The following is a 20,485-nucleotide window of genomic DNA, read 5'->3' as shown; positions in this document are numbered from 1 at the left end:
TAACTGAAGACTTAAGATTTCACATGAGAATAGAAGATGAACAGAGCCAAATCTGTAGTCTTTCAAGATGTATTTAATTCTCCTTGTAGTTAATTTAATACCCTGAAAATCCGTTTTACACCCGTCAAATTTGAATAAAGTCAATTTAACTCCCGAAACCATATTCTTCACGAAAAAGTCACACTCAGGACAGACAATGTGGACCATCTTCAATATGTATAAGTGCGAGTAAGAGTGGTAGAGAAGCCCAGATTTTTCCTCTCGTGTTGGCACACTTTTCCAGGTTTTTTTTTCTCCATAGGAAAGTTGGAATGAAGAAGGAAAATGATGATGATGAGAGAGGAGAAGAGTCGCGACGAACGAATATCATTAAGTCCGTGCAAATTGCTTTCTATACTCGCTCAGCAATTTATAACTACGCTAACTTTACACACAAGTCCTCATTCTTCTCCTATCCGAAAGTGCAGAAAATCTTATCTCAGGACTTTCTACTCTTTAGAGAACTTTATTTGAATGGGGTTCGCACACCATGCGATTCGCTGATATTGTCATTGACCCAAAAGATTAATGCCCGCTGAGGTGGGAAAAGCAAGTTTAAGTCATTACTTGATAAAATGAAGCTTTAACTACAAGTAAATAAGCTGTTTGCATTTAATCCAAACAATTTTAATCAGCAATTGTTAATGAAATGATTAAAAAATGTAGTCACTTATTGTGTATTCAGTCTATAGAATAATTCCAAGATAATTCGTTAAATTGCAGCTTTAAAAATTTATATTTTAAATTATGAAAGCTCGAGCACGCTCGAGCAAACATTATAATCACAGAGTGTTGTAAGCCGCTCAAAGCTCAATAATAGGATCACCCTCAATTCCCTTTAATAACTTTCATCCCTCTGTGCTGGCAAAGGGAAAGTGCGTTGAGGACATCATACAAGGAGGGAGAAAAAAAAAGTATATATTGAAGTAATTTTAACTTTGATTCTTGTTCAATTCCACCATGACTTATTAATGATCTCATTATGATTCCCAACAGAGCAAGTAGCAATCAATTTCCCATCTGCGCAAATCGAGTCGAAGTGTGAAGTGAATTTATTTGATTCTTACGTGTGAATATTTGTTCATCGCTTGCCAACATATCTCGGGCGATAGTCGGATCTGCAATGGTCCAATTGGGCGGGGATCATTAATTTCGTCTCCTCTGGCGTGTTATCCCGATTTTGCTAGACATGAGGCAATTTGATTGAAAATCTCTCATGCGATCCTTTCCACGTTCTACCATTGCAGGTTCATATGTGCTGCTGTGGCGCCGTGGGGCCAACGTATTAACCGCCTCCAATATTATGGTGACACGAGACGAACGGGTGCGATTAATTGACGGATACAATTTGGAGATAACTGAGCTGGAGCCACAAGATGCTGGCGATTATGTGTGTCAAATTAGTGACAAGATAAACAAGGATCAAGTCCATACAGTGGAAATATTAGGTTTGTTGCTCATCATCAATCTCATCTCATTCTCATACACATTCAGCCAATTCCGAGCCCATCCTCCCGTCCAGATCACTCACTGTCACCCCAATTAACTCCAATTTACTGATTTTGCAATGGATGCCAATCAGACAGGAGATATGCCCCAAACACTAACGCTGCATCCTCATTCTTTCCCCCGCCAGTTCCGCCAAGTATACGAGCCGTACCAACAAGTGGCCAATCGACAGCCCGCAAAGGTGGCTCCGTCACGTTGGAATGCAAAGCCTCCGGGAATCCCGTCCCAGCCATTCACTGGACCAAGAAGGTGAGCCCCAGAACTTTCCAGCAAACTCCAACCATCAATTCTCTGACTCTGAGAATATTCACTCTCTGGGGAAGCTCAATTTTTAAAATGACAAATTCCCTTTGACGTGCACGTCTCGGGGAGAGATGATGATTATTTCCGCAGACAAAAACCTGCATAAAATAGAGCGCAATGCTCCCCAGCTATTGTCAAAAACTCCACTCGCAGCTCGTGAAGGGGAATTACATATGTCAATTGGGATGAAAACGTATTGAGAGCACATGTGATAGAAAAGTAACTATTGTAACCGTAATCCCTTGTGTAATTCTCTCTCTTTTTTGAGTCAAAAAAAACGTCATGGAAAATATTATTTTTCATATCCGCATATGAATTAAAATGTCGTGCATAAATGTATATTTTATTACATAGAAATCCTCTCTTGCGGAACAGCAGACTTATAGTTTTTACATTATTTTTTAGTACATGACTTTAAAATAATACTGACCGTAAAAAAAAGATGACATGAATTTACGTAAATTCTTGCAAATAACTAAATGCTCATCTCTGTGAAGAGAGTGATAAGAAAATATATTTACGTCTTTCTGTGCGGAATTAGACAGTAAATTCAGAATTCTCCACAATCCACTCACGTCCATTTTAGCTCATGCAATTCTTCAAATACTATATGGCAAGTATTTTCCGTGACACAAGTGTGAATATTTTAAAGTAAATAAACTTCTTGAAAATCTGCATAAATCTGAGTAGCGAAGCGTGAGTACTGATGTCTTGCTCTCAATTCTTCACATGAGCACCCCAGCACTGGCTCATGTGGCTGAGGAAGTGTGCAAATTCTGCCCTGACCCAAAAATGTCGCCTACGCCAATTGCTTATTGACACGCAGACTAACCGTGCGATGTGTGTCACTTTCAGAGTGGCGGCGGCTCTAGCGGAAGTACGTCCCCAGCGCGGATTGGCGAGGGGCCAATCCTCACCCTGGAGCGCGTGGATCGCCAGCATGCCGGAGTGTACCAGTGCACGGCGGATAACGGAGTGGGCGAGCCTGTCACCCTGGATATGCGCCTCGATGTCTTATGTAAGTACATCATCGCCCTATATATTCAAGGGGTTTGAGGCGCAGACACCCTGAGTAATCGAATCGTCGTATCCCGAGATGAGACAATGACGATGTGAAATGATGTGGATATCCGGGGTTTGAGGGAAGTCAGCCTTGGCTGTGGGTGAAATAAAATTCAATATCGACTTACCGTGGAGGCAGAGACTGTATGATGTCAAATTATCGGTTTAATCGAATTTCTCTTCATTTACTGTCTCTGACATTTGCTCAGCAACAAATCGATGCCAAACTAACATCACAACCCAAAGTGTTGGTGACTTCCTTTCGGCTGCCAAGAGGTTGCGACACCTCCGGCTCCCAAATTTCCATATGACAAGAAGTCTGTGAATTCCCTCACTCTAAATTATCATAAATGCGACACATATTATATGATTTATCTCGCCTTCCTACAACATGCTTTCGTCACTGCTCAACTTTCCCATGGCACTCTCTCGCCTCTGCTCCTTTTTCCCACCCCCACCGCGCGTCACCCTCAAAGAGTGACATTTACATATTCGAGCCGATGAAAAGTAAGCATAATTTAGTCAAATAAAAACTTATTCTCCCTTTTTGCGCTCTCCTCCTTGCACATATTACTTTGCATTATCCTACGCCTCGGGCGCTCGCGAGGAAATGCCTCAGCTATTATTCACTCTCGCGAAAATATGTTGGGCGAATGGAAAAAAAGGCGCGCTACCAAGTGCTGAGGATGATGAGAGGAGCGCCGAAGAAAACAGCGTCGCATTATTAAATTCCTCTCCTTTTGCTTTTTTTCATCTGGTCCATGCCGCGTTTTTGTTCCACTAGAAAAATAAACATCACTGATGATCATAAAACGTGGCTCCGGAGTGCCAAGGAATTATTCTCAGAGCTTTCAGCTTCTTGCCTTCTGGTGCCTTATTATTGCAGAGGTGTAGAAAAGAAGGAAATTTAAAGTTTTTATTTCATTATTAATATCCGGGATATTTCTGTGGCATTTGCAATTGTATTCGTCACACGTTTGTCATTTATGGCAAAACAGTGTTGAAGTTCTTCACGGCAAATTGGCTGTTTAAAAATGTATATGAATGGTATGAAAACACTTTGTATGAAGGACTTTGGGATCACACTCAAATGTGGGAATAAATTCGTAATATGCTACGTGGAATAGATTAATTTATATTGCAAAAAATATTGTATGAAATCAATGCTATCAGAGCAAGTAACTACATAAGTGAATGTATAATGAAAAATTTCAATGCTGTAAAATTATTTGATGCCGAAAGACAGAATGAAGGAAACGAATAATCATTTATCATCCACGAAACAAAATTACAGTGGGTAAATATAAAATTAATTGAGCAAATACACTCATAATTTATAATTTATGGTAATTTTACGGCCCCAAAATTTTCCCATATGTCGCGCAGAGCTTTTGAATGCAGACAAACCTGAAATTTCGTTATTTTCACCACCATTATTCGTTCAAACATATTTGCTTTGAGATGATGCCTGTATTCAAATATCACAAATACCTTGTGATTAAGGGCTCTTGAGAGGGATAAAATGACGTGTTGAGAAGAATATGAAGTTGTAATTGATTTGAACATTAATTAACCTGGCGTATTTGTGGGACTTGTATGGAAAGCTCGCGGGGAAACAAAGGAGGCGAACATCGAAGCTCTTCGCTGAGATCGAGTTTTGGTGTTTGTATTCTACTGGGTGGTATTAATAATGGAAGAAAACCACCACAACATACTCAGTCCAATGAAAATGATCATTTATCACAATAATAATTTCCATAACATGTGAAATACGGTATGCCCCGAAAGAGGGTTGGCGAAAAGACGGGAAATCCACGCTGTAGACCGCGACAGCCGGATCGGTGAGAATTATAAACTGGCGCAGAGGTAAATCTACCGTGTTGTGTATTGTTGCTAAAGTAGCAACTAAAAAGCGAGCAATAATAAACAATTTATATATGACGCTCCGCGCCTTCTACACTACAAGTGAGCTCCGGAGGGGGCGACGGGGCGGGAGCAAAGGTGGCTCAGCTGGAGGATAGCTTATGAGGAACGAGTACATAATAGAGAATGTATGTAATGAAAATCCTAGAATCGTAAATCATAACAATTTATTATTTGCGTCGCTTTTTTCTCCGTCTCCATTCGCATGTACTTCTCCCTCTGGCTCACGAATCACCCAAAGCAGGAACTCCTGTAGTGCTCACCTAGTCACAAAAAGACTTGTAGGCGAAAATATTATTCAGGAAGTTTTCATGATGAATTTGGGATATTAAATATTTGATGAAAAAATGAATTATTCCTCACAGTCCTGAAGAAAATCAAGAATATGTTGAGATATGGAAATGTTCTAACAATTGAAATTCGAATTTACAAAAAATATATTACAAATATCAGTCATCAGAAAAATTGCGAGGCGTTGTACAATTAATACTTTTCCCGCTACAACTGGAAAACTTAGGAGTGCAAAATGAAGAAGTGGACAGAATGAAAAATTTGCTTGGAAATTAAAACCATTTTTAAAATCTCCACTGAAGCGATGAAGTTGCTCAGCATTCAGCAAACCCCCTGTGAATCTGGAAATGAAATACATATACGGGGCGAATGCATCTGAATTAATGCTTCAAAGGAAATTGTGTGTCTCGCGAGCTTGTCGAGAAACCACCCTCGTTGAGCACTCATTTGTTGCCATATAACACAAATGCTCTCGCAATGGAGTGAGGCGTGAATATGAAACTTATGTAACAAATGCACTAACCAATTTTGTTTAAAGTTCAGAACGAAAGATAAAGTATGAAAACGCGATGAAAATGGAATCAATGTAGTTTTGACTGCACAGAATTAAATTAACAATAGGGACATTGATTGGAAAACAGCTTTATCCAACGATCATAAAATTCGCAGGAAAACAGAATTAAAAAAAATTTAGCTACTCACATATTAGATGGCAAGAATATTTCATAAAAATAAAGCTCTTAATGCACTTTCATTCACCATCTGACTATTCTGGAATTATATGTGAAAATGTAAAGCTCTCAGGATAATTTCATGGATAAATTTATCATGTGCCACTGGACAGAAGTCCGAGTCATTTCATTAATGAAATTCTCTTAGCTCCACGTACAATTTCCCATGAATTCTACAGAACGGCTAAGTGAGATAAGAGGAGGTTTAAAAGAGGAAAGAAAGGAGCAAAAAAACAATGTTAATCGATGGAAAGAACTCTCCAGCGCCACAAGTGCGATTTTCTGATAGCATCGCTCACTGCCGGCGAGGGTGTTTCCCCCATGAAAAGAGGGTGCATGCAAAGGAGTTGATTACGAGGCGGTGTTGAAATAGATTGCCTTATCTCTTCCCCATTTTGCAGTTTATATCCAAGATAGCGCCATCAATGTGTGTCTCTCATTTATAAACAACTCCCCTGTGAGTGACATTCCAATCAACTTCAGATGCTTTCAGCCTCATAGACGCAGAGCTTAATCCAGCTATACCTTCAAAGTGGCTTTAATTTTCAATTTCTCATAATGGGAAAATATTTCCTCCACGACACCCAACAATGTAGGCGACGCTGGGGGTTCCGAAAGAATTTCTAATCAATCCGTGTATCATGAACATCAAATGCTCAAGTATTAAATTTTCAAATAGCAATCATAGTCTTTCAATATGCTACAAAATCTGGATTCTAAGAAGTTTTCCGATAACTATCAAGGAGGCAATTACAAATATAGATTTGATATAATTAAATCTATATATTTTTCATACTTTATCTCTCATAATAATGTAACTTGTAATAGCAAAATCTGCTTTCTTCCTTTAGTACATTTTCCCACCTCAAATTGGCACATTGTAATGCACGGTGACAAAGAAGAGCCACAGGAGAGAGGCTTTATGAATCGAAAATATGAATTTGTTGTGGAAAAATGTGATTTTGCGGTTATACATTGTGCGCTGGGGGGATGGCGAAGGGACACCTCAGAGATGAGAAAGCTTTCGCCACCCCCTTTGATGGGCAAATTGTGTTTATGCCGTGAAGCATAAAGCATATGCTGCTCCCTCCATCATCACCCACCCAATGGGGTCTCACGGTGCAAATAAAGAGACCGACAATGTTCCTGAAAGGGAGTCTCTGCCAGAAAAAAAAACTCCAAGGATTTTCGTAATTTACTTGTGTACGCATTTTTGCCATCATTTTCGTTCGCCGTGCATGTGTGTGAGGATATTTTTTTCACCCTCCACGAGTGGGAAGAAATGAAAAGAAGAGAGACTCCATTGAGTAAATGTCGAGTGTATATTTTTTCTACTCTTCCTCGTGATTTGCTTGTTCTTTCTTCACTGCTCGTATCCAAATCTCCTCATGGGAGTCGCAAAGGGTGGAAAATTTCAGCCATGCACGAAAGTGTAATATGAGCTTTGTGAGCTTTCATATGTGCGGAATGTGTTCAAACAGTGACTCAGCATCTATAACGGCTTCATTCGGTTTCACCTTACACGCGTTTGAAATTATCTTAGATAAAATAAAGTCGGATAAATATCAACTCATCGTCCTTTCAAACATTTTTCCTCGATATGTTTCCTTACAGCTGAAAATTATTCATTAACACATTTTCTGGCGGTATTCTATCTACAGCTGCAGTGTTTTCAGCTGTGTCGCGTGGCTGAGGGTGTGTGTTGAGCCCCAGGAATTAAGGTGACTTCATTATTATGCACATGAGGGAAATCACATAAAAATGAAAAAGTGCCTTAGATTCATAAATGGAAATCCATTTGATGGCATGTGAGACCTGACACTCTAAGTTGTGTTCTTGCCTCCTCCTGAGAGACAACCACCCCTGTTGAGAGCTTTGGGGATGTGTGGAATGGGGCGCGAACTGTTGAGAGAATGGTGAAGGAAATTTATATTCTGATGACAAGTATTATTTTATTTATATCTTTTTTTTCCACCATCCTTAAACTTTTCCCAGCCAGTGAATAAGTTGCTGGAAAAATAAGTAGAATCCACAATGAATTTTCATAAAGTCAGTATTTCTGCATGTAGTCAGAAATAGAGAAGCGGAATTTCAGGAATAATATATTGTGTGGTTTCCTCATCTTTCATCTTACGGTGCTTCTTCGTATTATTTTAGCAATTTTCCGAAACGACAAAGAAATGGGGAGCGAAAAGCAAAAAAAACACACACACACACATTTCGAGACATTTCTGTCATATCTGATATTTTTCATTATAATAACCCTGTGAGCAGTTGGCGCATAAGAAGGAATTCTTCAGCACTTTCTCGGACTCACAAGCGCAGATGTGCAAGAAAGAGAGGGAGGATGTGAAAGATTAGATGGTGAGAGAGGGATGGAGAGGATTCATCGACTTTTCTTCAAAATATCCTCCAGATGATCCATTGTCTTCCCATGTCTTGCTGAGGAAGTCAAGTGCATTTGATTTTTCATCTCACCCGAAAGTGACAAAGGGATGGCAAGTGCCGACAAAAATGATACACTCACACCCCCGGGGGGACACAGGGGCAGGGCGAATGGAGAGCAAGATGAAGAGACACGACAAGTGAGTAACGATGAAAATTGCAATAAAAGAGTTTTACTTTGTCACCACTTTTTGGTAATTTTCTCAAGGCGCTTCTTTGGGAAGTTGTACTCTGGTGACATGGCTATATGGCCTCAGGGAAGGTCACAAATGTAAGCAATCTAAGGGAACTATCATATTGTTCTACTTTTATTCCTACACTATTCCATCTCTGCTCTCACTTGGGAAAGATCTTGCCACATAGCTTTAACAGCGACAGTAGAAAGTCTAACTTTCATTCAAATATCCTTAAAATTTTTCCTCACTTCAACTTATGGTGGATAAAAACACTTAAATATTCATTAAAAAACTTAGTGCTGAGTTTTTGAGTGGCTTAAGTTCACTGCTTTTTAGTCTCTCTTATAAATCAGTGCATGAGCAATAGTAAATCACATGAATAGCAGCACTTGTGTGAAGAGAGAAAATGCAAAATCAACATATCAGCATAAATTGAAGGGGTGAAATAAAATATTAAAACAAGTATACATTGATTTTGTCATGGGGTGAGTGAATAGGCTCAATTCTCCGCGATAAAGTTCACCCCAAAATGATGTATGACATACTTGTAGAAGCACTGATATAAAGTTCATGTTCCATAAAATTATACCATAAATATTTGCCAGCCATAAATATAATTCACACGCAAACATTCACTCCTATCTTGAAGTATAATTTGAAATATTTTAAGGTCAAAGCCATGAGAAATGGGGTTTTACACAAGTTTCTCCGCATATCACAAGAGTTAAACCATTCTCCTAATTCCTGCATCATTGTCTCATCTCAAGGTAATAAGAAAGTGTGCTGCTCCCGACAAGCGGGAGGAAGAATGAATTTCAAAAGTCCCTCCAGTTAGAGTTTAAAAGTTTCCTAAAGAGAAAGAAAATGGCTCGCCAATTTGTCTGAGTGCGAACCGCAAGAAAAACCTGGTGGCAGAGCTCTGAACAAAGACGTTGGCGAGGTAGGAAGCTAAAAATAGCTCGTGGTCAGCAATCATTTTAGATGAGATGGAAGCTTAATTGGGCATCTGATTGACTGTCTGGAGATAAATTTTCGAGATAAAGAAAGACACTCATGAGCTGCCATCTTTAACTCTGGATTACATTTTTTGCGTCTCTCTCTGTCTCTCTCTTGCAGACCCGCCGGATATCGCCGTGGAAAAGTCCTGGGTGCACTCTGGAGAGGGATTCGAAGCTCAGCTCGTTTGCATCGTGCATGCTGACCCACAACCAACGGTGAGTGTCATATTAGAGTTTTTTCCCTAGGATGCAGGAAGGTCGAGGCGGGATCTCGAAAAATTAGCAAAGATATTCAGAACTTTTGCATGCTGGAGTTGAAAAAAAAAATGCCCGAGTAAATTCTTCACTCTGGAGGAAATATTTAACGCTGAATTGCTGGTGGCAAAAAGAGATTTACTGGCAACACTCTCGAAATTACAGCCCGCGGAAGTGAACAGAAGAGTCCTCCCCGACTCTCGGCTCAGATTCCAGAGCCAGGCGGGGGGTGACAATGTGGTGGCGGAAATAAAAATTACAACCCCATTTATCATGACTATGTGGTGTAGTGGTTTGAAACTGGCAAATGCTATAGTGCTAATTCGGTGAATAATGAGCAAAAGACCATTTTAACTCATAACCACCACTCACGGTCCACAAACCCCCTCGAGTCCTCGAAAAATTGTTCTACATGGCGCTAATTTAGTTACATGGAATCTCACGCCGTGGGACTGTCGTTAGGAGGAATGGGCGAACAAGACTTTTAAATTTTAAATTATAGAGAGTGAGACAAGAGAGAGGAAGAATGAAAATTGCCGTGCCAAAAAATTACAATAGGCAGAAAGCTAGCAAATTGCAATTTAAGAAAGCCTCCAACTTTAATATCACGTAGAGTGTGAGAGGCAATTCTCGGGAAAATTGTAATTTGGCACATTTCACTGCTAAGTTCTTCCACAAGATTAAAATTCTTCACCCAAGTTTGTGTGGATATAAATTTAATGGGGTTGGAAATAATATTTCGCAAATTTAAGTGTCCATGGAAAAACAACTGGTGTGAAAAAGTTTAGGATGAACTTGGAGAGTCTTCAATTTTTTAGAGATTGCACCTGAATTTAATTGATTATACTTTTCTATTGATTGTACAAAAATATAACACAAACTTTAAAATTTGTCTTCATGCAGACTTTAATTTATTAATATGTGATAATCTATTCTCGTCAACTTCGTTCGCTTGTGCAGCTGGCTAAATGAAATAACTTATTCTTCAAAATGTCAAAAGTGAATACAAATATGTTAGAGGGAGAGAGAGTGAGATTCCTGCTCAAACAATAATATTAGTGTTGTGTAATTAATTGTTTATCTTTCCCAGTGTGCTTAAAATATTGGTGAATCGCTCCCCAGAATGGGGTTGTACATGGAGTAGAAAATAATTAAACAAGAGAAATTTGTTTGGACTGTGATAAACTAATTGTGTCACACGACCACTGTCACGTGATACATGGATATAATCTGTACCAGAGACTCTGCCTGGGAATCTCCTTATTTGAACGATTCATGAATGTTGCTTACAAAATTTCCACACACACAGTTCTCACATTATATTTAACTTTGTTGGGTCTCTCCCCGCCCAGTCCCTGGTGAAAGGATCCTAATTCCACCATATGAATGCCCTCCCGAGTCATCTCCCATTCATGCTTTTTCACTACTCCCTCAGCCCATCGCCAGAGCTCTCGCAAGCTTTGCTTTGGGGACACGGAATTAAGCACGACACATGTGATTATAAATAGGGGTCAGATGTCATCTTCGTTCATGAGGTGAAAATTCTCTCTGTTGCCGCCCTCTTCAGTTGAACTACTCTATGCTGAGGATTAGGTGGAAAATTGTAAATATTCACAGTCATGTTTGCTGGAGAGATAACAGAAACTCTCATGTGATAAATCCACTGATAATTGCCAAAATTGTCACGCAAATCAATCCAAACAGTTCAACAGCATCAAAAGGGTGTTGTCATGATAGAAATAGATTGATAAATCTAAGTCAATATAAATTTTTCAACTTGATATTGAGTGAGAACCCTTTGAGAATGCCTCACTAATGCTGATTGACAGTTTAAGTTTAAATGCCTTTAATGTATAATCTGAAGAATATCTCCAATTCCAATTAAGGAGGATTCCATGATGCCAAAAGAGCAATGAATTTGTCGGATTTGTTAACTGAGCAATAACTGCTGAATGGAGTCATTATAAAATTATCACATTTTCGAGATATTATGGATTTTTCACCCCACGGGCTAAATTGGATAATTGAGAATGAGAGCGTCTCTTGAAACACCCTGCCAGCTCTGCCTAATTTACATCAAACTCACGGCTTTCTGTATATATGGAAATCGAAGGCGGTCTCGATGGGTGGTTGGAATGGGGGCAAGAATTTCACACATTGAGGGATTTTCAGTGTGAGAAATTGCTGGGAAAACACCCTCGGAGGAATTCCTCGATACGCCACTCTTAAACGTGAAAATGGAATATTGGCAATAAAATGAATTATTTATTTTGGAATTTCGCATCAACGATTTCTCATCGTTCCCATGTAACACTATGCGATGGCTCTGCTGGTGAGGAGTCGTCTTTGCATTTCTCCATCAAATATTTGAACATAATTTGTATAAAATATCCATTATAAATTGTTACCCACCATCGTTTGGCTCTGTTGTTTCCTGCCTGAGAAACTGAGACTCGAAGTTTCTTATAACCTGAATATGTGCAGTGTGAATGTACAAGTGGAGAATGATCCTGAAGAACCTTGGACATTTGAGATCTCGTTGGAGATATATCACAAATTTGTGAGCCACAAGAGTATAAGTGTGGCGTAAGGGTGTCTTTGCTAGTTTCCTCACAGGAATATCCAATATTTAGGGTTGGAATGTTTCAATTGTAAAATTACCATAATGACCATTTATTGCTCCCATGGAGACAATATTTTCCGCTTGACTTTCTATCCTCACCTTCCTATCGATAAACTACGATGCAATTTCCAGGATTGTAGCAAATATTTCACTTCCAAATTGGCCTCTCTCGTCGACTGAGAATAATCATGGGGATTTGGAAAGGCGACCGAAAGAGATACAAAACCAATAATACACATATTCTAAATTGTATTCTCAGTATAAAATACCTTAGCACAGCTTCTCCTTTACCTTTTCTAACTGATTAGTTCCCTACATGTTTACCCAACTCACCTCGGGCTCAGTGAATAATTTTATGTTGAGACAAGACACGAAGAAATTTATAATCATCCCAGCAGGGCAGCAAGAAAAAGTTTGTGGTGCCTATATTTGGGTTTCAATTTAGCATCATTTTACACGTGGATCAGGCACTCCATCTCCGGGGGCTATTTTTCCAATTTTTCCAGATCCCCGCCACTGGCCCTCAGATCATCCCCAATGTCACCCCAAATCCACACCCACATATATTTCTGGCGGGCGGCAGCGAAAAGGGACGAGGCATGTTTGTTACTTTGTGTATTTGCGAAATGGGGATGAATAATTTATCAAACCCCATTTTGCTGTTAGACCAAATTGTGAGAATGTAGGAAGTGAAAATAATGGCGAATCCTGGAGGTTTAAGCACACCACATTCACCATACATATATGTATATTCCAGCTGGGAAAACTTGTAAATGGTCCACTAAACAATATAATATAAATGTTGTACTTGGACAATTATTTAGCTCCTTCGATTTTCGGTCCATTTGTGCCTTTCACATCCGAACTGTGTGTGACCCGATTGATCCATTCTGCCATAGTATTTTCTCACCTCATTCAATCCAATTATTGCTCTGCAATTAATTGAGCATCAATGAAATGGAATCGATTAATTGTTAATTATCAATTCATAACCCCTCAAAAGCTTGACATGATGGAGATGTTTTCATTGTTGTGGGAATCCATACACGGTTGGGGAGAGAAATGCACAATCTCACAGCGAGACCCTCCTCTTCATTGTCTTCCTGCCCAAGTAATTGCCATCAGTGTAACGCAAAAGGGAGAATGACAAATCCCTCTTCAGCTCATATGAGGCATAAATCCATTTGTCAAGTAAGAATCACTCCATTTCATTGTCCATTTTAACTCATCCCTTAATTGATGATGATACACCAAAGTAAATATTAATAAAGCTTCTGGATTTTCACTTTGTGAAACACTCTGGCGATGGAGTGTGCTGTGAAATCTGTTTCGTAGTGAGTGATTATAGCAGAATTATTAATTTAAGGCTCTTGGAGATTATGTCATTGTTCTCTTGATGCAAGTTTTTTTCTTTAAAAATCCCTCTCATATTCACACATATTTAAAAGATATTGCCATAGCGATCAAGAATTTTAATAAAGGCAAATAAAGTAATGACGCCTTCTCTTCGCAATACTTGTGGTTAAATTGAAAAATGTTAGCACCATTTTATACAATGTATGATTTAATAAAGTCCCGTGAGCAATAAAGGGATAAATCGGCCCAAGGGTTTTATGGGGGTGCACTCAAGTAAAAACAACCCTGGATATTTCACATTTTTCACAACACCTTCACAAATCCACTCGTTCAGTGGCCATAAAATGTTCCCACTGCACCGCAGAGAAAATACTCATAGTTTTTCGTGAAGACTGTTTCATGGCGAAATAATGCGAAGAAGGTGGTGGTAAAACAATTATTTTCCCCACTGTTAATGCCATGTTAGCATGTGAGATAGTTTTAATGACTCCAGGAATATGTAAGAAAATTCTGGTGAAGGCATAATAGTAAAATGTGAACATCAAAAATCACCCCACAACGAATTCAGTCTTGGGAAAATGGAAAGTTTCTCTGCGACGTTCTCAGTTGTGTTGCTTTGAGGAGGAGAAATTGGTGAAATTGTAAATTCCGCCCACAATTGAAAGTTTAATTGAATGCTAATGGCTCACATGTGTGCCGGGCTGAATGTGTGAATTGATAGGGAGAGGATGAGCATCCTCCTGGTTGAATGGATGGAAAATGTCTACAGGATGATTCTCACAGTCATTAAAGTCCAAAAAGCAGTTTTATCGCGTGACCTCAATTGAAGTGGAGGGCATCCCTCTCGTCGGGATAAGGTGGGAATATGGTAAATGAGAGAGATTCAAGTTTAGTCAGCAATGACTTAAGTGTTGAAACATATACAAGATATATTCACCCCCTTGAATTCCACTTGCGATATTCATCCCCCAGACCGCTCGTCCGGATAAGAGCACTGTTGAATTATTCACTAGAGCTGATGTGTACCAAAATATTGCAATTCGCTCCTACGCCCTCCGCACGCCTGTTCAGCCCCAAAATGGGGGCCCGGAGTGAGGGTAAAATATTCTGGGGCTGCTGTCTCGGCTCTCCGTGTGAGCCGAGGCAGAGACTCTATCAAGTGAGAGAGTGCTTTTAGTAAGGGTTGCTCTTACTTCAGCTCCTTTAAATCACTTTGAATTTGGGATCTTCCTCTCGCACCCGATCGTCTCCCCTATATTCCCTGAGGAGAAGTGATATTCAGAGACTGGCGGCGTGTGAGAGGAGCCGAAGAGTGGTAAAATGTTGTCAGTGCGGTTGCTTCTAAGTGAACCTCGAAAGTGTGATACTTTGTCGATGAGGTTTGGGGTGAATGATGAAAGTTTTCCGAGATAATATCCACAAGTGTGGATGGGGCGGCTGAAATGGATAAAAAAGGGGTTTTTCACTCTTATGAATCACACTCGAAGCCAACCCACTTCAATCCACTCCGGCAGCACACCTGAGTCCCCGCCTTGATAACCCCCGATGACAAATTTTAAGAGGAGGGCATCCGAGAACAAAAGCACGAATGAATAAATAATTTTTTCTCTTGTCTCTCTCTCTTCCTCTGCATTTGTAGGTGTCCTGGTTCCAGAACTCCTTTCCCATTCAGCCCACCGACAGGCGTGTGATGTCGTCACGTGGAAATAAGCACACCCTCAGCATAAGGCATGTACAATCGGAGGATTTTGGCAATTACAGGTGAGTGTGTAAATCAACAAGAGGCTTCCCAATTTTCCGCTAATTTGATCGGCTCTCAAATGCAAATAAGCCCACCAACTCAAACGTTGGGCCACCCGCTGTGAAAACTTCCGCCCATTCATGTTTCAATTTTGTTATACATATACAAAATTACACTTTCACTCCAATATAAACAGCCCTGTGTCATAGTGTTGATTTTGGCGCTTTGCTCAATTTTCACGCTATTCACAAGTGCTGAGAAATTAACTGGCTACTCAAATCATTATTGGCAAATTGTTCACAGAATTTCGGTGCATATTTATATTAAAACTTTTCAAGCACATTCCTCGTGGATTTTTTATCAATTTAAACGATCCGTGGAATACATTTATCGTCCATACGCAAATTTCTTTGATATTCAAATTAATTAACACCCACTCAAAAGAATTTTCACGTCAATATTGTTAAAGAATTAGAGCCAATTCCAAGAGTTAGGAAATGTTATCAAGTTAGTTAATGAAGTTGGAGCAACTTTTGCGAGAAATATTTTCCGAAAGCGTATTCAAGTTAAAGTTGATTACGGCTGAAAGATACCACAACTTGATGGTTTGATACTTGAAAAAGCTCCTGCGATTGAAAGAAAGTACGTTCGGCACTTTCAAAATGTACTAAACTTTCATGCGAAGTTTAGGCGAAGAGTGTAAAATTTCACTACTTTCTCTGCAATGTTTTTTAATGCTACAGTCTCCTAATACTAGATGTTTTAACCATGTAGTTGTGTGGCTGACAACTCCCTGGGGCGCGCCAAGAAGTACATGGAAGTATCTGGTCGGCCAGGGCCCGCTGAGTTCATTTCGCCGCCATGGAGTAGGTTTGTGGACTCGTACAACATGACATGGAAGGTAATGAGCTACCCACCACTCCAAGAAGTTCGCCTTCTGTACAGGAAGTTGCTGGTTAGTGTGCACACAAGTTTCTTACCATATAAGCAAACAATCCACTTTGCGTCTAACATTTCATAGACACTCATTATTGATTTATTCCCTTTCCACCCCCGCCTTGACTCCCACACCTGGATCAATGCCACTGCCGAATGAATAATTAACGCTGGGGTTTGACGCCAAAAATGACCCAATTTGCCGCATTAATCTTCGGCCAATGAGCAGATGAACGACACATTCCAGCAACCCGGTCGATGGCACGACGTGATCCTGACCCCGACGCCCAGATCCTCGCCAGAGCCCAGCGAGCATATCATGTCGTTCCACCTGCGCGGTCTGCAGCCCTCCTCCGTGTACGAGGGGATTGTTCAGGCCAAGAATCGATATGGATGGAATGAGGTAATGCACTAATGTGTGTCTCAGGCATGGAAAATAACGTGATAACTCCCAAGACGTCATGACACTCTGATCCCCCAAACGAACTCGACCCACTTTCGAAATCCCCTCTTCGCAACTGCCGGATTTACAAGCAACAGAGCGACTGAATGTCATTCACTGGTGGTTATGAGACAGAGAGAAGGAGAATATGCTTTTCTATCTAAAAAATAAATCACTACACAATCAAAATTTCTGTACCTCAGTGCTATAATAGGAGTGTAAAATTAAAAGAAACACAATAAAATCAAATTTCCAAAATCCCTTCTTACCGTACTTTAAAAATCACATGAAAGGCAAAACTTAGATTACAATTAAGAAAGGCATTTTCCCATACTTTTACATATCAAGAAGTTTTCTCAGAAAAATTGCCTTTGTCGATTTTTTTCTGTTGCGAGCGGCACTCAATTTCTATGGATATTGAATGTAAAGCACAACAATGAAATGCCTTCTAGAAAACTTTACCAAAAAAGAATTGGCGCCTGAGTTTCGCCGATAAAATTAATCACTTCTTATGCATTAAATAATAATAATATGCAGTTATACATAAAATGAGGCACACTTTAAAGACTCAACCCACTTTCTAGGTGAGTGACATATTTCAATTCTACACACAACGAAGCTCCTCCGAACCACGACTAGAGGACATGGAGCTGGTGGCGAGTTCAACGTCACGAAGTAGAGGCAACACTATTGTCAAGAGGACATTCACTCGCCGTCATCACTTCCTCCTTGGCATCATGACAGTGCTGCTGTGCACCCACTACACCATCTGTCACGTGTGAGAATTTAGCCGATAAGTCTAGACTGCGTGTGGCTGAGGATAAGTACATTAGGATCTAGGTCGGAATAGGAGTCCTTCTCAAATTGCAGATTTTCCTTTCCAAAAAAAAAACATATATCTTTTGTCGAATAGAGTTACACATCTAATGAGAGATTTTCCCTTTCCCCATATATTTTCCCGAAATCCTACTTTTAGGCATAAAGACACATGATCGATAAAATGTACGATATTGATCTCTTAGAAAGATAGGATGTTATATTGGATAATCTAAGAGACACGCACGTAAAACCAAAAAGAAAACCCAAAAAAAGACATCCAGATGTCTTTCGTATTTGACTATGCGATGAAGAAGATTGTGAGGCAGAGGAAGAAAATTGTATTTAAAGAAGTAATAAGTAATTTTGAAAGAAATAGACTTAAATATATAATAGATGCATGGGAAATGAGATTGGCGATGGAGACGAGTGGCGCGGAGAGAAGACGCAGAAAAATGGAACATGAGGTATGTAAACTGTTTACTATCATAATATTTAAGTGTGTAAATAGACCAAGTTGACTTAATACAGAGAAAAAAAATGTAATTTGTAAAAGAAAGGTAAAAAGATGCAGAGAAAGGAAATGAATTAAACGTAAATTGAATTATAAATAACACGCTACGAAAATTTCAAGTATAAAACATTAATTAATAATTTCAACACTTCCGGCAAAATATGAGATAATTTCATTACCTTCCCTTCCCTCTCAGTGTGATGGAACGTTTTAGAACTAGTGAGAAGAGCAAATATTTCTTGGGAAAAAATTGTGTCCAGCAGAGGAGGCAAAAAAACGTATTTAAAGCAGTATTTCTTTGCAATATAGAAGCACGGATGAAAGAGTGATTTCCTAATGAAGCAAACTATGTTTCAGGAAGAGAATGAAAGAAGCGAATGAAGAATAGTGTTGATGTGGAAAATCCATGTTTAAAATGCCTCAAGGCATCATCAGTAATGACTAGACCGACGATTAATTTATAATGCAGGGAGCAAAACTCACAGATACAATATTTCCACGATTGTGTTTAAAAACTCTATAGATAATAATTATTTTTACTCTCGTAACAAATCAGTTTTATTCAGAAGTATATTCATACTTTAATTATTTTTCATATTGCAAGAAGATATAAGAAATTGGACATGTGTGAAATCATCAAGAAATTGTATTGTGATAAGCATTGAAAAATTTAGAACTATAGTTAATGGTTAGATGAGAAATCACAATGATGACAGCACCATACTTGATATCACAAACTGTGTAAAAATGATCAGAACATGTATCATGGAAGATAAAAAAAAATTGTAGATCTCTGTCAGTCATAGAAATAGGAAAATTCACACCAAAAGGATTTTACAATAGTGGACAATTTGAAATATTGCATTTGAATTCATTCCGTAAATGATCTGGAAATCCCTTAAGTCTGTTAATAAATCGAACATTTGAAGATGATGATTATTGTAAGTAGAAAAAAGTTATAATGAATTTTGGAGAGAACTAAAAATGTAGAAAAAAAAACAAATTGATGAAAAAGAAATTTTGGAAATGAGAGAAAAAATCACAAGAACCACCCCAAATTTACAAGGCAAAAAAATTGTAAATACCGATACACGTATAATGTCAAAATGAGGAAAATTTTTAATTGTGGGGAAAGCGATAAAAGAAAATCCATGGTGTAAATATAAGATTTTTTATATGGATGTACCTAATTACTAAAAAAAAAAGACATAGATTTTAATTTGACATAATTTATGGTAAATTAAGAATTTAAAAAGTAATTATATTAAACATACCACTAAATGTAAGTGTCTAACGATGAATAAATAAATAAGATAAAATTTACAACTTCTTCTTGTTGCTTTCTCAAATTACCCCTCCTCATTGGGTTATGTTGAAAGGTGTTTTGCCGTTCCAAGCAATCTTTTAATAATTCAACCATTTTAGATAATTGGCATCGTTTATAGCAACATGCTCCATTTCACATGTCATTTTGCACAATCCACCACGGAAATGACATTAGAATTTCTCTTCTCCACTAAAATTTCTCACGTAATTTTCTCAGAAATTTCCCCGAGTCGCTCAAAAGGCAGTTCTAATTTATTCATGAGCAATTATTAGACTTAAAACTTTTGTTGCTGCTACAACACATAAAATACTGTTCAATAATTTTCTCCTGTCGAATTAAAGAACAATTTGGGGAATAAGCTTGAAAGTTAAACAAAGTTGCTGCAGTTGCTGATTAACTATAACATATTCTTTAATCACGGATGCTTAAGACAAGGAAAATATACCTATAATCAGCGTAAGCTCTTCTTATATTATGTGTTTTTCGTGAGATGTATTTGGAAGTTATCAATGCTGAACAGAGATAATTAATTTCTCTTCCTCATCGTAAGTATTTATCGTTTGAATATTAAAATTTTCCGGTCCATTTTGAGCATTTTCTGATAATTCAATTGAACAAGTGTTCAAAAGCATGCAAAGTTTTCTGCTATAAAGTTTTGACTTTCAACAAGACTCTCACAATTCTGTGTCAATAAATGGAAAAATATGATAGAAAAAAAACTCTGACACAGATAGTTTAATGCTTTCATGTCTCTTTCACCTATTTAACCACCAATGCAACATATATTCCTGGGAAAAAGCAATCTTGATAATTCAATCATTCTATCTCTTTCCAACCAATATTTCAATTATTAATTTGAACATTTCCACCCAGAAAAGCGAGGCAAATTTAATTTACCCTCTCTTGCTGTATCAGGAATGATTGAGAAAAAATCTTGGTGGAAAAAGTGCTAAATTAAAAGTTCTCTATACACAATTTATTTTCCAACCTAACCCACT

The 20,485-nt window shown here is 38.6% G+C and overlaps 1 protein-coding gene across 1 annotated transcript in view; it reads left to right on the top strand.

The window, feature by feature from the left end:
• LOC132258066 (protein amalgam-like) overlaps nucleotides 1-19,468 on the top strand; it is an 83,778-nt gene extending 64,310 nt beyond the window's left edge. Inside the window, exons 4-11 of the mRNA XM_059755169.1 lie at nucleotides 1,287-1,487; nucleotides 1,676-1,797; nucleotides 2,707-2,869; nucleotides 9,596-9,693; nucleotides 15,351-15,472; nucleotides 16,227-16,407; nucleotides 16,618-16,791; nucleotides 17,415-19,468. Of these exons, the coding sequence (XP_059611152.1) occupies nucleotides 1,287-1,487; nucleotides 1,676-1,797; nucleotides 2,707-2,869; nucleotides 9,596-9,693; nucleotides 15,351-15,472; nucleotides 16,227-16,407; nucleotides 16,618-16,791; nucleotides 17,415-17,612 (1,259 nt within the window). The 3' untranslated portion in view covers nucleotides 17,613-19,468. The remainder of the gene's footprint in view (nucleotides 1-1,286; nucleotides 1,488-1,675; nucleotides 1,798-2,706; nucleotides 2,870-9,595; nucleotides 9,694-15,350; nucleotides 15,473-16,226; nucleotides 16,408-16,617; nucleotides 16,792-17,414) is intronic.
• Nucleotides 19,469-20,485: the final 1,017 nt, after the last annotated feature.

The sequence above is a fragment of the Phlebotomus argentipes genome, unplaced genomic scaffold, assembly GCF_947086385.1.
Source record: "Phlebotomus argentipes unplaced genomic scaffold, Phlebotomus argentipes genome assembly scaffold_4, whole genome shotgun sequence".
Classification (NCBI taxonomy): domain Eukaryota; kingdom Metazoa; phylum Arthropoda; class Insecta; order Diptera; family Psychodidae; genus Phlebotomus; species Phlebotomus argentipes.
Note: the sequence above shows the minus strand (reverse complement) of the source record. Positions and strands in the feature narration are given on the sequence as shown.